This window comes from Meles meles, chromosome 13 (assembly GCF_922984935.1).
Source record: "Meles meles chromosome 13, mMelMel3.1 paternal haplotype, whole genome shotgun sequence".
NCBI lineage: Eukaryota > Metazoa > Chordata > Mammalia > Carnivora > Mustelidae > Meles > Meles meles.
The window spans coordinates 83,017,829-83,032,736 of NC_060078.1; the positions used below are offsets into that span (position 1 = coordinate 83,017,829).

General features: G+C 53.2%; 1 protein-coding gene across 2 annotated transcripts in view; it reads left to right on the top strand.

Moving 5' to 3' along the window:
• The window catches only part of DOCK1 (dedicator of cytokinesis 1), a 489,703-nt gene that overhangs the window by 458,661 nt on the left and 16,134 nt on the right, over window positions 1-14,908 (top strand). For both annotated transcript variants that reach the window (XM_046026751.1, XM_046026752.1), the window contains exons 43-47: window positions 1,278-1,362; window positions 4,278-4,364; window positions 7,266-7,442; window positions 8,380-8,463; window positions 12,950-13,087. In XM_046026751.1, coding sequence (XP_045882707.1) covers window positions 1,278-1,362; window positions 4,278-4,364; window positions 7,266-7,442; window positions 8,380-8,463; window positions 12,950-13,087 — 571 coding nt within the window. The remainder of the gene's footprint in view (window positions 1-1,277; window positions 1,363-4,277; window positions 4,365-7,265; window positions 7,443-8,379; window positions 8,464-12,949; window positions 13,088-14,908) is intronic.

A 14,908-nucleotide genomic window follows, 5' to 3' on the forward strand; every position in this document is an offset into this window, starting at 1 on the left:
CCATGCTCTGGTTAAGAAATTAACCTCTTTGGTGGCCTGATAATGCTCAGAATCTGCTCATTCCATATGCTGAAGTGTGGGGGGCTGTGTTTTTCCTCCACATTCCCTCTCCTTTAACCTTGTATCAGCCATGACAGCAGGTCAGCCAGGACTCTGTTTACCGATGTTTATCTGTTTATCGATGAACGATGGCTTCCACAAGTTTCGCAACAGTGTATTTCGGAGAGAGGCATTAAAGCCAATAGCGAGTCGTAGCTGATGCTCGGTTGTTCGCTGGGACGTGGGGAGGCGGCCAATGTTCCAGTGCTGACGAGGGACGTCTGCCTCTGGTACACGCGTGCCACCCAGCCCTTCCCCAGGGAAAGAAAGGACACACTTGTCATGCGTGCTGTCCTTTTGGGTGCAGACTCTACTTTTGGTAGAGCTGAAACTAAGGTATATAAGGTCTTTTTAAAAATAAGAAACACGTTTGTGGAGCATAAGAAATAACACAGAGGACATGGGGAGATGGAGAGGAGAAGGGAGTTGGGGGAAATTGGAGGGGGAGACAAGCCATGAGAGACTGTGGACTCTGAAAAACAATCTGAGGGTTTTGGAGGGGAGGGGTGAGGGAGGTTGGGTGAGTCTGGTGGTGGGTATTATGGCGGGCACGTATTGCATGGAGCACTGGGTGTGGTGCATAAATAATGAGTTCTGGTACACTGAAAAGAAATAAAAAGGAAATTAAAAAAGATGTATCAATTAGTAGCTCATCTAATCCATGGGAAGTGTTATAGAATGAAAAGTAATTCTTAGTAAAAGTATTATAAGTAAAACTGGATTCTTTACAGTGAAAAAAATTAGAAACATAATTTTTTAAAAAAATTAATAAAAATTACTAAATTATTTCAATAAATTAATCGTTGAACCACTCAATTAAACTAAGAGTAAATCAGGATTTTGAAGGAGGAAACACAAGAGTGGGGGACACAGGCCCGTTGCCGCTCTCCTTTGCTTCACCTTTTCTCCGTGTGCCTGCCTCACTCTTACTCAGCATCTCTTCTCCCCTGAGGGTTTGCAGGGACAGGAAGAGGCAAAAACTCAAGGTAATTTTTCCACCTGCCAACATCTCTCTTCCGAGGCTGGTAGGGAGAGAAAGCCACAGCGATCGCTCGGGGTCAAGGTTGGGGATGCTCTCAGGGATGCAGGGACCTGTAAGGAGGCCAGACCCCACGTCTTAAAAGCATATCGGCTGCTTTGGGGGTTAAATGTCTAATGCTTTATCTGTCTCCATACAGCTTTTACAGGGTGAATGAAGTCCAGCGGTTTGAATATTCTCGGCCGATACGCAAGGGAGAGAAAAACCCAGACACTGAATTCGCGGTAAAGAAAACAACCAAAAAACCCCCAAAGGGCTCCTTCCATCACCACCGCCCCTGCCTGTGGAAAATGGCCTCAGAGGCCCCCACAGGGCAGTATTAGATGCCTTTGTGCCTTGCATGCAGAAATCCAAATTCCAAATCCTAAGCCCTTCAACTGTAGCGAAAGGATGAACATCTCACGGACAATGTCGTTAAGGCCTTGCGATGCTAACAGAAGGGGACGAGTGCTGGGAGTCTGCTTCTGATGCTCCTGGCATCCTCGCTTCCGTCCTCGGCTTCTCGGAGTTGTCTCCCTCTGGGCCCTGGACCCCCAAGCACCCTGCTGGTATCTCTAATACTGATAGGCGAAGGGGCCTGAGCACTCTGGCTTTCTGCTGATGGCAGGCAGGTGGAGGTGAGCGGAGCAGAGACCCGGACAGACACTCCTGTTCAGCGCCTGAGTTTTCCTGAGGCTCGAGGCCCAGGGGCTCCTGGGCGCCACAGAGTCATGGGCCTGGTCATTCTCTGTGACGGAGCCACCCTGTGCCTCGGAGGACATTGAGCAGCTTCCCTGACCCTCTGCCCATTAGATAACTGGTTCTACCTCCCCAGCTGTGACAACCAACCAAAAAGGTCATCATACCTCGTCCCCTGCACTAGTCATAGAAATAGTAACAGAAATTTTTGCAGCTTTTAAAAAAAATATGCATACACTTGGTTTAATGATTTCCATTTGCAAAGAATATTCTTTGCAATAAAGTGCAGTTCTCTAACATGTTAACATTTCCCCCTCCTCCTGCCCTGCAAACATCCTCGGGAATCCCTAGGTGGACCCTTATTTCCATGACCCATTTGCTGCAGGGACTTCCAAGGAGGACCAGCTGCTCTGCTGGGGACTGCATCCCCTTGCCTGTCATTTGGAGGTGTCTGGGGGTGCAGAAGGTCAAAGGTGACCTGACCTAGAGTGAAGTTTGGGGCACTTCCAGCCACGATGCTTCTATCCAGCCTCCCCCTAAAGCCCTGCATTTCCTGCAGTCTTCCCCTCCTCAGGGTGAGGCCTGAGAATCTCCAGTCACAGGCCCTTCCTGCCCGAGCCATGGCCTGGGTGTCTACGACGAGCTCGTATTCTGAGAATCTTAGTCATTCCCGCTTCCCACACTGCTGATCTCAAAACAAAGACCCTATTTCTTGGTTAATGCCAGCGTCCCAGGATCCCGTACTTGGTAACTGGTCACTGCGGTGTTGTCTCTAATAGGGAGGAGACAAGACATCAGCCCCAAGGGGCGGCTTTCTGAGCGATCTCTGGTGGCCACAACGTAACCGTTTATGTAGCATCTCTGGTCTGTGGGACTTACAGGCAGTTCTTGAATTTCCCTCACATGTCTCGCATCTAGCGGCTGCGTATACTGTCGTACCGTAGAGAAAGAGACGCACGGAGGTCAGGCAAATTGCCGACAGGGATGCAGCCAATTGGAGGAGAGCCAAGAATAACCAAGACCCCTGACATTTGGGGCTTCACTAAGCCTCGTGCTTCTTCCAAATGGCCTGAAATCCCCTAATGGCCCCGTTAGGCCCTCGCACTTGGATGAGGCTTTCCGAAGCCATGGGATTTAGTCCTTCACATGCCTGACAAAGCCTAAATCTTCCAGATAAGCGTGGGCCTTTTTGCAGCAATGGGAAGCCGGGCTCGGCCCTGTTGCAGGAGGCCTGGCTCTGCGGGCAGGACGCTGGGGAGGCCCCCTGCCAGGCTGAGCACTCTGCGTGGCTGCGCGGCAGGGGGTGAAGCCCTGGACCCCAAGAGCGGCCCAGGAGGTGGGAGACAGAGAGATGGCTCTGGGTTAGCCCGTGCCAGTTGTCCAGAAAGCCCTTGGTGGAGCCCAGGGCCCCAGCCGGACTTTTGTCAGCCTCTGGGGAGACCCTGCCGGTGCTCTGAAATGTCACACTGCTGTTGCCTCGGGCGAGCGCCTGGGGGAGCCTTCTCCTGGGTCCCCTTCCTGCTCCCCTCCGGAGCCTCACAGGTGGGGGGATCGATGCTTCTCTAAGATCCAGTGCAGCCCCCTGGACTGGCTGACGTCAGCCCACTGTGGCTGGACCCCTCCCGACGCACCTGCATGGCCCAGTTATGACCCAGGACAGGGAGAGGGTGGCCAGAAGCAGACCGTGGGCAGGACCAGGTGGGCCAAAGGTCCCTGCTGGTTAGCTCACCGTGGGTTTCGCGCAGCCTAGAAGAGGCACAGGGGGGTGAAGCTCGTGGCTTGCAGCAGTTTCCTGCCACACATGTACTGTTCTGTGAAGACTCTGGATTATAAAATGGTATCTTGTTGAAAATATGCATCTACGTGGGTTTCTCGTGCTTAGTGAGAAGTCTTGAACAACAGATACTGAAAGGTTGAAGTTACCGTCTCCAGGGGGTGGGTCATTTGTCCACATCTTTATTTTCTGATGTGAGTAGAGATCAGTTGTGCAGGAAGCACACTGAAGCCTGCATACTGACTGCTCTGTACCTGGCGTGAGCCGTCACTTACATGAAACCCGGTTTTCCTTAGCGCCCTTCCACCTGTGGGTTTCTGTTGACCCCAAAGTCAGGCCAACATGGGAGCCTCTTCAAAAATCCCCTTGCTCAGAGGGAACTTCCCTTGTTTTGACGTACGGAATCCTCCCTGGCTCTCCTGTTGTGTTTTCTTGCCAAATGCCAGGGAGGCTGGCACCACTGGCCAGCCAAAGCAGGGGACATTGCTGTGTCTTGTGTGACTGTCTGACTCACAGGCAGAGCATGGCGAAAAGGCATGCAAAAGGGCCACGTGCGATTCCTTGCAGGGAGACCCGTCCCCCGCGAGGACGTGCCTCGCAGAGAGTGGTCAGTCCCCATGAGGGCAGACGCTGTCCACCTGCTGATGTCCTTCTCCTGACCAGTACCGTGTGTGTGTTCCTTCGCAGAACATGTGGATCGAGAGAACCATATACACCACGGCGTACAAGTTACCTGGAATTTTACGGTGGTTTGAGGTCAAATCTGTCTTCATGGTAAGGATACCCCCCCAGAAGGGATTGTGCGTTACCCTCTGTTACAGGGTGCGGTGGGCACATGGAGACCCCAGGCCAGACGAGGCTGAGCCCGTCGTCACCCTGGAACACCCTGTGTCCCCTGGGCCATCGACTGTGCAGGTCCACGAACATTGTCATAGAAATGCTGTGTAATCACGACCGGTGCTAGCTGATGAGAAAGCCAGCATTAAGATTTTCTTTCTTCTTACAAAATATTTAAATCTAGTCATTGCTGTGCTGTTTTGACAGCTCTTTCTGTTAACTAAATGAAAAGTTTAAGACAAGTTCCAATTTACATACACTTTTTAAGATCTTTCTTCCTGATGGTTTTATTGCCATTTACATGACAAACGACTTGATTAATAGCAATTGCTTATTTCAAGTAAAAATAGCTTGAGAATATACCCCTCACTGGCACTTTTTTAAAGAAATAATGACTCGCATCTCATTAGCTAAACTTTGCTTTGCCTCAGTGGTGAGCCCTGGGACAGTTCCATCTCGGTGAACCGGAGTCAGGCGGCAGATTCTTACTGAATACACAGAAGTATCAGCGTGGGATAAAGAGATCTGATTGAAATATGTATTTTAATTCACGTGTCTCAGTGCCTTTTGTGTTCAGCCAGTGGGGTCTTATCCAGAGGGCTGGTGCCCCCCCTGTAGTTTACAGTGAGTCTCCTCAAAACTCCCCGTTCAGTTCAACCTGGCTGGAACCTCTCTTCCCAGCCCTGTTTCCTCTCTTTTTCTGTCATCCATGCCCATCTGAGCTCAGGGCCACATCCGCCCCCCCCCCATCCCAGGTGCCCCCTCCTGCTTCTCTGAAGCCCTGAGTCTATCTACCTGTCCCTGCCCTGGGCACTTGCATTTTGTGCTCTGGGAGTGCCCACTCTGTGCCCCCAGCACCCAGGCAGGCCCGATGCCTGGAGGCCTCAGAAGGTGTGTGGCAGGCGGCAAGTTTTTGCTGGCACCATTTCGAGCTGCTGGTGCAGCCCGGGAGAGGGCGGAGTAGGGACACTTGGCATAAACAGGCACTAAGCTTCCTAATGAGCCTCTGCCCAAAGCCCTCAGTAATCCGGGATTTTGTGAGCAGCCAGATTTCGAGAGGAAGGAGCTTAAGAGCTCAAGGTGGAGAGGGGTGAGTCCTGACTTTCTGTGAAGATGTGGTTCTGCCACGGGCGCTGTTTGCCACTTTTAACAACTAAGAGACCGGAAGCCGAGTAATCCCAGAGCGCATAATGAAGAGCTGCTCTCGACGCCCCTCCCGCCCGCCCTTGCCTGGTGCATGCCCCCCGGGACAGTCCGCTGGGGATGTCCGGGGGTGGCAGCCAGCCCTCCTGCTGAATGAATAGAGGAAACTATTCTTGCTTGAGGCAAGTGGGGTCAGCGTCAGGGAGTCAGCGGTCAGTCAGAATGGAGTCCTGCCCTGGGGCGTGCGATTGGCGAATGCGTGTGCCTGGGATGCTGCGTTCTAGGCTCTAAGCCCGCCTGGGTCCTCGTGGGAGCCGAAGTCCTGCTTGGACTACATGCCGTGAGAACGCGGGGCCGACCACGTTTCTATACGGGAGCCACCTTCCTGTATGGGGCGGCCTGTCCCTCAGCTCCCAGGCCGCACGGGACGAGCGCAGTGGGTGTTTTCCTCCACCGTGACTCCCAAGTGTGGGACCTGCCGTGAGCAGAGCTGTCTGTTCTCGGGTCCCTGTTCCCCCTGCTCTCTTTGAACCTTGCTACAGACACCCTGGGTAGCCAGGCACAGGGAGGGATACCTCCTACCTACTTCAGGAGGACCGAAATGCTCCTGTGTTGAGGTGGCCCCTGGATGTGGCTCTGTGGCCTGCTGAGCATCTCTTAGAGGAGGCCTGGGGGGCTGGGGCTGCTGGTGTTTTAACCCCAGCCATGTTTTCGTGGCACATTAGGGCTGAGCCAGAGAGGCATGCTCTGCTGGACCTTGCAGGGAGCTGTTGGGCCCCCAGACAGAGGAGGGCAGTTGTAGGGTGGGCAGCGGTCCCCTGCCTCCCGCTCGGAGTGTCCCGCTGACCGGTGGCAGGTGTTCCGATGAGGCCTGTGAGGTACCATTGGAAGTGGCGACGTGCTTCCCTTGGGGCAGCAGAGCTCTTCCTTCCTAAGAGAGTACATGGTCTACTCTGGAGATCAGGGCAGGGTCCTCCCGCCTTCCCTGACCAAACAAGTACTGGGGGCTTACAAAGTGCCGAGGCCTCCTGCCTCAGGGACAGTGATAGAGTGCTCAGAATTCCTTAAAATCTTACCCCCCTCCCTTTTTTTTAAGAGTTTATTTATTTGACAGAGCTAGCAAACACAAGCAGAGTGGAGGTGAGGGGAATGGCAGAGGGGGAGGGAGAAGCAGGCTCCCCACTGAGCAGGGAGACTGACGCGGGACTCGATCCCAGCACCCTGGGATCCTGACCCGAGCCGAAGGCAGACGGTTCACTGGCTGAGCCACCCAGTTGCCCAAAATCTTACCCATATTAAAAGGAGCAGACCACATGTGTATACACACATACTTACACATGTGCACGCGTGTATAGGCACACAGCACACAGACACACACACACACTCGTGCACACACACACCCTCCCCCAGAGCAAGCACGCATTGTATTATCGCTTTGGAATTTGCGTGCAAGGGCCACGCCTACTGGAAACGCACAGTGATGCGGAGATACCCAGCTGCTCTTGTTGGGTGATAACAGACACCCCCGAAACCGCCCCCCCGGGAAGAAAGGTGCGATGGAGGAATAGGAAGCCGGGCCCTCCTTGGGAGTGCTCGTCCTCTGGCAGGACCCCACGGGCCAGAGACGCAGCAGGAGGCCCTGGCGAGGTGGACGCAGCAGCCGGCCTGGGGTCCCATCTTCTTCCTTCCCGGCAGGTGGAGATCAGCCCCCTGGAGAACGCCATCGAGACCATGCAGCTGACCAACGACAAGATGAACAGCATGGTGCAGCAGCACCTTGACGACCCCAGCCTCCCCATCAACCCCCTCTCCATGCTCCTCAACGGCATCGTGGACCCCGCCGTCATGGGAGGCTTCGCGAATTATGAGAAGGCATGTGACGCGCCTACGGTCCAACCCTGTCCTGGGACAGATGTCTTCAGAAACATACCTCCCAGCCCAGAAAGCGCGCTGGTCTCTCTGGCCGTTCTAGTCGTGACTGAGCCAAGGCTGGGGACCTCCTAGAGGTGGCCCCTGCCAGCTGCAGAAGGTCAAGGCCTGACCCCAGGCATGGCTCCCCTGGGCGTTGTCCCCCCAGGCTGGGCTGACGGAGCTCTGCGGGGCTGCCCTCTGGTGGCTCTCGAGAGTCCTAGGATCATGAAAGGCCAAGAGACAGGGTTTTAGTGAGAGGCAAAGGCTTAGAACGTGTGGGATAGGTAGGCACCGCGGGTACATGGCAGAAGGCCGGCCGGGCTCCCTGGAAAGCCTCTCAGTGGGAATGGGCAGAAGTCAAAGGACGTGGGGTGTGGTCTAGACCAGCGGTCTGCACTACGGTCTGCTCTCTGTGTTTGACATCAAGTTTGGACTCGGCCGCGGCCATTCACTACTTAGTGTCCGTGGCTGTTTTCCTAATGGAAAAGGGCGGCATTGAGGCCCTTCTCAGAAAAGTTTGCTGAGCCCTTGTCCAGACAGAGTAAGAACTGGGGCAGAGAGCAGGCCGCGAGGAGCCATTGCCCTGGACCTAGAGATGGCTCTTGGTCGTAAGCAGCCCGGAGGTGGAGGACCGGCCCAGGGCGGGGAGCAGGATGGGAGTCAGGGCGCTGGGGCGCTGCCACCCAAAATGCCCCTCCTGGCTGCCCATTCAACATCTGTTGTGTTTGACCCAACCAGACCTTTAGCCCGGAGTGCTGGGGAGGGTCCATCCCTGGGGGTGCGTCTGCTTTACACACACAGGGAGGGCCTGGCTCTCTCCCCGGATCTGGTGCACAGCCAGGGTGCAGAATTGGGGCCGGGAAGCAGTGTACCGAGTGGCCCTTCCTGTCTCCACCAGGCCTTCTTTACAGAGCGGTACCTGCAGGAGCACCCAGAGGCCCATGAGAAGATCGAGAAGCTCAAGGACCTCATCGCCTGGCAGGTAAGTGTGGGATGGCCACCCTGCGGGGCTGGAGCAGGGAGGCCAGGCCCACATCCTCCTGGGCCACCTCAGCACACACGCCAGCCAGCACAGAGGCCTGGGACATGCGCCACAGGGCACAGAGCCCCATGTGTCCCCAGATAAACCCACCCCCCCACTGCTGTATTAACTAGGCTCCTCGGCTGCGGTCATGAGGTTGAACACACAGAGTGTCCTCACTTACCAGTGAGCCTGGTCTGTCTCTGCGGGAAGATCTCTGTCTGGTATGGACAGAACTTCAGAGGGAAGGTGAGAGCTGTGATGTGTTCGAGAGCTTGGCTCCCGCCTGTCCCGTGAAGGGCACTCGGGCCGGTGCTGCCCGTGTGGGAGGGGCCAGCAGGCCAATGCAGAGCGCCCGCCGCTCACGTTCTCCCCGGTGCTGGCCAGGGCTGGGGGCGTCCACGTTGTGTTTTCCCAGCAGTAGTTCTGCACATAATGGTGCTTCTGTGCTTCTGAGGCCGCTGAGTCTCACCTTAGAGAGACCTGCTGTTAGAAGGACATCACGGTAATAAGTAGAACATGCAAGGTAACACCTATACCAATTCGCAGTACAGTCCGGGGACATTAAGCACATTCACACTGTTGTGCGGCCATCCCCTGCGTCCGTCTCCCGAACTTTCCCACCTCGCCAAAAATCTCTGCACTAACTCTCCATTTTCCGCCCCTGCAAACCACTCTTCCACTGTGTGTCTCCATGAACTTGATGGTTCCAGGTGCTTCACGTTTGCGGACTCATCTGTGTTGTAGCCCGAGTCACAATCTCCTTCCTTGTGGGGCTGAATAACACTCCCTTGCGTGGACGGGCCACATTCGGTTCGTCCATTCATCCGCCTGTGGACACTTGGGCTCCTTCCGCTGTTCGGCTGTGAACATGGCCACACACGTGTCCGTTCATTTTCCGCTTTCTGCTCTTTGGGGTGTATTCCCAGAAGTGGCATTTCTGGATCAAACCATGATTCCACTTTTCAATCTTTTGAGGAGCCACATTCCTCCCCCTCTGTCGTCAACACTTGTCAGTTTCTAGTTTCTTTTCCTTTTGTTTTTCACAATGGCTGTCCTCATGGGTGTGACTTGGCCACAAATCTCTAGACATTTGTTTGCAGTAGAATTACCCTGTGATAAGGAACCCGGAGGGTTGGCTCCAGCGACCTGACTGGCCAAGGACCGTTCTCTGTGTGGAATATAAGCCTCATGTGGACGGTTTCCCTCTGTTTCCAAAAAGAGAGTTTAAAAGTCTGAGTGATTCCATTTTAGATGTAGAAACAAAAGGGTACAAAATTCAAACTGCATTGAAGGCTATAACATCATTGCCACACAAAAACTAGTTTGGTCTGCAAAAGTTGTATTGATTTTTTTTTTCTTGTAAGCTTTTACAGCAAATTGGATTTTAAGAGTTTCAAGTCCTACAGAGGAAAATAATTTGTTCCCCAGAGAGAACTTTATGTCAGCACTATGTCATCACCCCTAATAACTATATTAAAGGATGAATTTTAAAGCAGCTCACAGGAAAGCCAAAAAAAAAAAAAAAAGAATCCGTCTTCTAGCAACTTCATTAAATCAAAGAGTGATGGAAAATGCATATTCAAAACATTACCTGTGATTTCGCTTTCATTTGCAAATGTTTGGAAACCCATATTTTAGTATCACTGATTGAGTCGTGCGGTCATTAAAAATAAGAAGTTTGAGGTTATGAGGATGCTGTGTTAATGTTTTCGTTTGTGAGTTAGTTTGGTTTGGTTTTTTTCTGGAAGCTCCATCAGGGCAGAGTGAGGCTTTCTCTGGGGAATCCCAAAGGCTCATTGGCAGAGTTTCCATCACTGATAAGCAATGAGCACATCTCAGTGCTGAAATTGGTCGTGAAGGCAGGTTGTTAAATTCCAGGCAGCTCTTGGCTCTGCTCTTGCCATCCCCAAACCGGGACGATGCTGACCTGCTTCTCCCAGCTGGGAGCCAGTGGCTGCAGGCACATGGGGCCTTCCTCTAAGTTTACAGCTGACACCAGGTCAGAGTGGGCTCCAGCCCCTTCCTCAAAGGCACAGCTCTGCCCTTCCCCAGATGCAGCTGTTTTACTGAGCATCCCTGCCAAGGCCCAAAGATGAGTCCATACAGACCCATACACCACCGCTGTGTTGGGCACCTACATCTCTTTCGAAATGACAAAGACACAAGACGGGACTCACTCCGCTTCTCCAACTGATAAGGGGCTCAGCCGTTGCCCTGTAGGGGCGGTGCTCCTGGAGCATTGAGCTGTGCTCCCTGATTCTGTGCGCTGGTGGGCTGAGAGTTAGTGCAGGGGACACACAGGGCCAACTTCACATGCAGCACCGCTGTTCAGAAGGCGTCTTGGGAGAGCTGGCTGTGTGCCCATTTTGAACAACCCAAGGTGTAACTTTGGGGATATCCTCTCTCCTCTCCCTGCTCTGGGCCCTGGGAGACTTTTAAGAAATGCAGATTCCTGGGATCTACTCCAGAGCAAATCAGGACTCCAGAGATGGGGTTCGGGAACCAGCCTGGGAGATGCTGATGCTCATCCAGGTTGGAACCCACTGAATTACAGGGTCCCCAGAGATCTCTTCAGGCCTCATTCCATGCCCTGAGTTCGTATGTTAAGCACCCAGTATGTTACAGTGTTTGCATAGAGCATTTTTTTAATGCAGAGCTGGGGCTTAGCCCCAGTCGGACACAGAACAGAGGCCAAATCCCATCCCAGGAGAAGGTTGTGTCTGACAGGGTCAGGGACGTGTTGAAGTGGTCGGTTCTTGCACCCTCTAGATGTCACCTGCCAAAGTGCAGCTCATGCAGCCCCAGGGACCTAAACCAAATGGTCTTCACTTTAGTCCAGCAGGTGGCTTCTTTGAGGCCAAAAAATCTGGCCCATTAAGGCTTTTAATCAAACCAACAAGAAAAACAACAACAAAAAAATGCCGAGACATTTAGACTGCATTTTGTGTATTTGAAAATGGTCGATTCTACACAAAAATGCTTGTAGGAACTCAGGTGGCTGGGATGTAACCTGGAGACGGCACCCTCATCCTCGACTCCGCACCCAGACAGATCTAGCACGGCTACCATCCTACCAGAAGTCGTCTCCAGCCTGCCTGTGCCGTGTCCCGAGGCGGAACTTGGGAAGCACAAGGATTACTGTGAGCATTTTCTAGCGTGGAACCTGACCACGCTGCGGCTAGCTCCGGGGAAGCTGCCATCTGTAGGAGTAATTCATGTGGAATGTTGAAACGTCTTCTCCATCGTGCAAGCCCACCTGTACGCCCACCGTCCTCTTGGTGGTCACCGGCCAGAAGGAGACACCTGGCCCAAACCCTGGGGGGGAGGCCCAACTGTCAGCGAAACAAGCGTTGTGCCCGTGCAGCCCGAGGGCAGGCTGGGTGGGCTGCAGGGCGGGCTGTGACATGGGAGCCCTGACTACGTCTGCCTTTCCCTGGAGACCACAGCAGGCAACAGCGCGTGCTCCAAATGGCAACCAAATACATTTTGTGCGTTGATTCATCTTGATAAGAGTTCTCAAATTTGTTCACATGAAATTCAATTGTGTACTTATTATCCTGCTTCCTAATAAATCTGCTCATTTAGGTTGGTGTTCTGTCATATTAGGGAAATCTGTTTTTAATCAGGATTTTGATTTAATTATAAATTATTAAGAGGAAGCCTCTTAGCTTGATTGCATTGAGGAATGTCTAACTCCTGGTCCGTGCATTGGGGGAAAGCAGAGCCTGGGGAGAGAAGCCCTCCTGAGAGCCCTCCCCACCCCCCAACAGCAGTGATTCTAGAGGGCCTCCGGGGCTGGGGAATGAAAATGTCTCCCTGCGACGCTTTTAAAGGTCAGCTACGTCTCCGCGCTGGGGAGTGAAGTGTTGGCACGGATATTTCTGACAGCAGTGTTGGCAGGGAAGCGATTATTTTTAGTTTTAAGGAAGAATAGATTTGGTTTTCCTTTCCAAATAAGAAGCTCCTTCAGGACTATAGATCACATATAATTAGATTTTTTTTTTAAGTTTTAGAATAGGGTTCTCAATTGCCTACAAAGGCAATATTCTGAACTAAAAAAGTCTTTGTGCTGTGACATGACCCTTTGCTAATAGACCAAGTTACAGCTAAACAGATTCAAGCTGCAGTTCTTTCCAGATTCACGTGGAAGGCACAGATGAGTTTATTCTGGGGTTGGTCGGCCAATGGGAGTCAAGCAAAGTCACCGAGTGGCCATCGTGTGCCAAGCACTGCACCGAACATGTCCAATTTAAAACACAAAGGATTTTAATTTGAGCATTTTGGTCTTTGGGGGTAATGTGCCTGCTGATGACTTTGATTCACGGTTTGATTTGGAAACAAAACAGTTGCATTTTGCACACAGCGCCGCTTTCTGCCTGGTGTGCACGCCTCTCTCTAGGCCATTAACCAGGAAATAAGGAGTGTTGACTGCTATGTTTTTCAGATTCCGTTTTTGGCTGAAGGGATCAGGATTCATGGAGACAAAGTCACTGAAGCACTGAGGCCATTTCATGAGAGAATGGAAGCCTGTTTCAAACAGCTGAAGGAGAAAGTGGAAAAGCAATATGGCGTCCGGACCATGGTAAGTGGGTAGCCCTGCAGAAGGGCAGGTGGGCGTCTTTGCGTCACATTGTCCAACTGCGTCGGGCTCACAGGCAGGGTGAGTAAGAGGTATACGTGATGCCTGCTGGGGAAGTGGGATTTGAAGGACCTCGGCCCTCTCGGAAGTCTGTCTGCCAGTAAGCCAGCAACCTCCTTTCAAGAACTGGAAATGTCAGGATGAGTAAGCATTCATGAGTTTGCTTGATCACCAAGCGCCCTGCTCGCCTGCCTCGGACACAGTCTATCCTCAGTGTGATGGGGCAATAGCAAAGCTGCCCGGAGGCCCATGGGCCTCAACTTTGGCCCGTCACAGAGGCCGCTCCTACAGCCATACCCCACACACAGAGGGGAAGGTAACACACACACAACAGTACTCATGATGTCCTGAGGCAGAGCTGGGGCCTCTGTCCAGTCCAAAGTCAAAGTCGTTGGAGAGAGTTGCTTGGGTTACTGAGGTCTGAAATTGTCAGCAAAGACTTAGGTCTTAAAGGAGTGGTTACTGGTCTGAGCCAAGACAGGTAAGCTGGAGACAGTCAGGGGAGGAGGTGAGGAGAAAGGCTGGGAGACTGGAATTCGAATGGCAGGCCAGAGGCCGTGCAGACATAGCCGAGCCTTGGATGGAAGAGAATTCACAGGAGAAGCTGGAAAGGTGCCCAGCCTCCAAGAGCCTGGAATGGCGCTGTGGGGGCAGGAAGCTTTGCTCTGGATGAAGGGCAGAGCTGGGCTCATGCTAGGAGTTTGTAGAGGTTTCACTTTTGTGGCTGGGTTCAAGCTCATGATCAGAGTGGCTTATGATATGCAGTATGCAGACTGGCTGGCAGTGAGAGCCCTGCGGCAGGCTTGAGATGCTGTTGTAAGCCACGGGTCAAAGCCACGTGGGGGCGAGGCCAAGCACCAGAAGCCAGAGCGTCACACAGTGATCTCTGGAAGCCTTGGTGGGTCCTAACTTTGGCCATCCCTGGACTCTGGAGATGTCCGGCACAGCATGACGCAAGGCCTGCTTTCCGTGATTTTCGGAGGGAAGCAACAGGGTGACACAAAGAGGCAGCAAGGCTTCCGATCTAGAATCCCAGCCCTTGGCATGAAGGGGGTGAGGGCACACACGGTCTCCACCTCCTGCCAGTGAAAGGCGTGCTGTCGAAGGCACTCTGCCTCTCACATCGCACGGCACTCTTCTCTCCTTCCTAAAGGACCGGGTGTCCAATGTAGGGCACCACTTTGGGTTCTTTCTCGGCCCAGTTCCATCTGCTGGCTGTTCTCTGCAGCTCTCTGGTGCTCTTCCTGTTGAACTCACTTCTTTTTTCCACACACGTGGCTCACTCAGCAAACACTCGTTCAGAGCTCACCGTATGCCAGGGGCCTTTCCAAGTGCTTCACAAATACGAACTGGCTTCATCCACTTAACACTACGAACGTGGCCCCGTGGTCATTGTCATTTGACAGATGGGGAGAAGGGGACATGAGGTCACACAGTAGCAGTGGCCACTGCGGCCACCGATGGAGTTTGAAGCCTGCCGGTCTGCCTCCGAGTCTCTCTTCTAGCCACCACTCAGGTGACATGGCAGAGTTTTTCTTTCTCTTGCTCATGTGGTCAGAGGCTGGTAAGAGGCTGAGAGGCCCCCAGAGCGGGGCTACGGGGCTCTGAGTCCACTCCATGCTGGCCCAGCCTACCTGCCCTCGCCCGCTGCGGCCGGGCTCCCACGCGCCGGCGTGTCCCCAGCAGAGTGTGGACCTGGCAAAGCCAAGAGAGTGCAACCTCCGGGCTCTGGTCTGAAAACTCAGTGCATGGGGACCCAAGGCA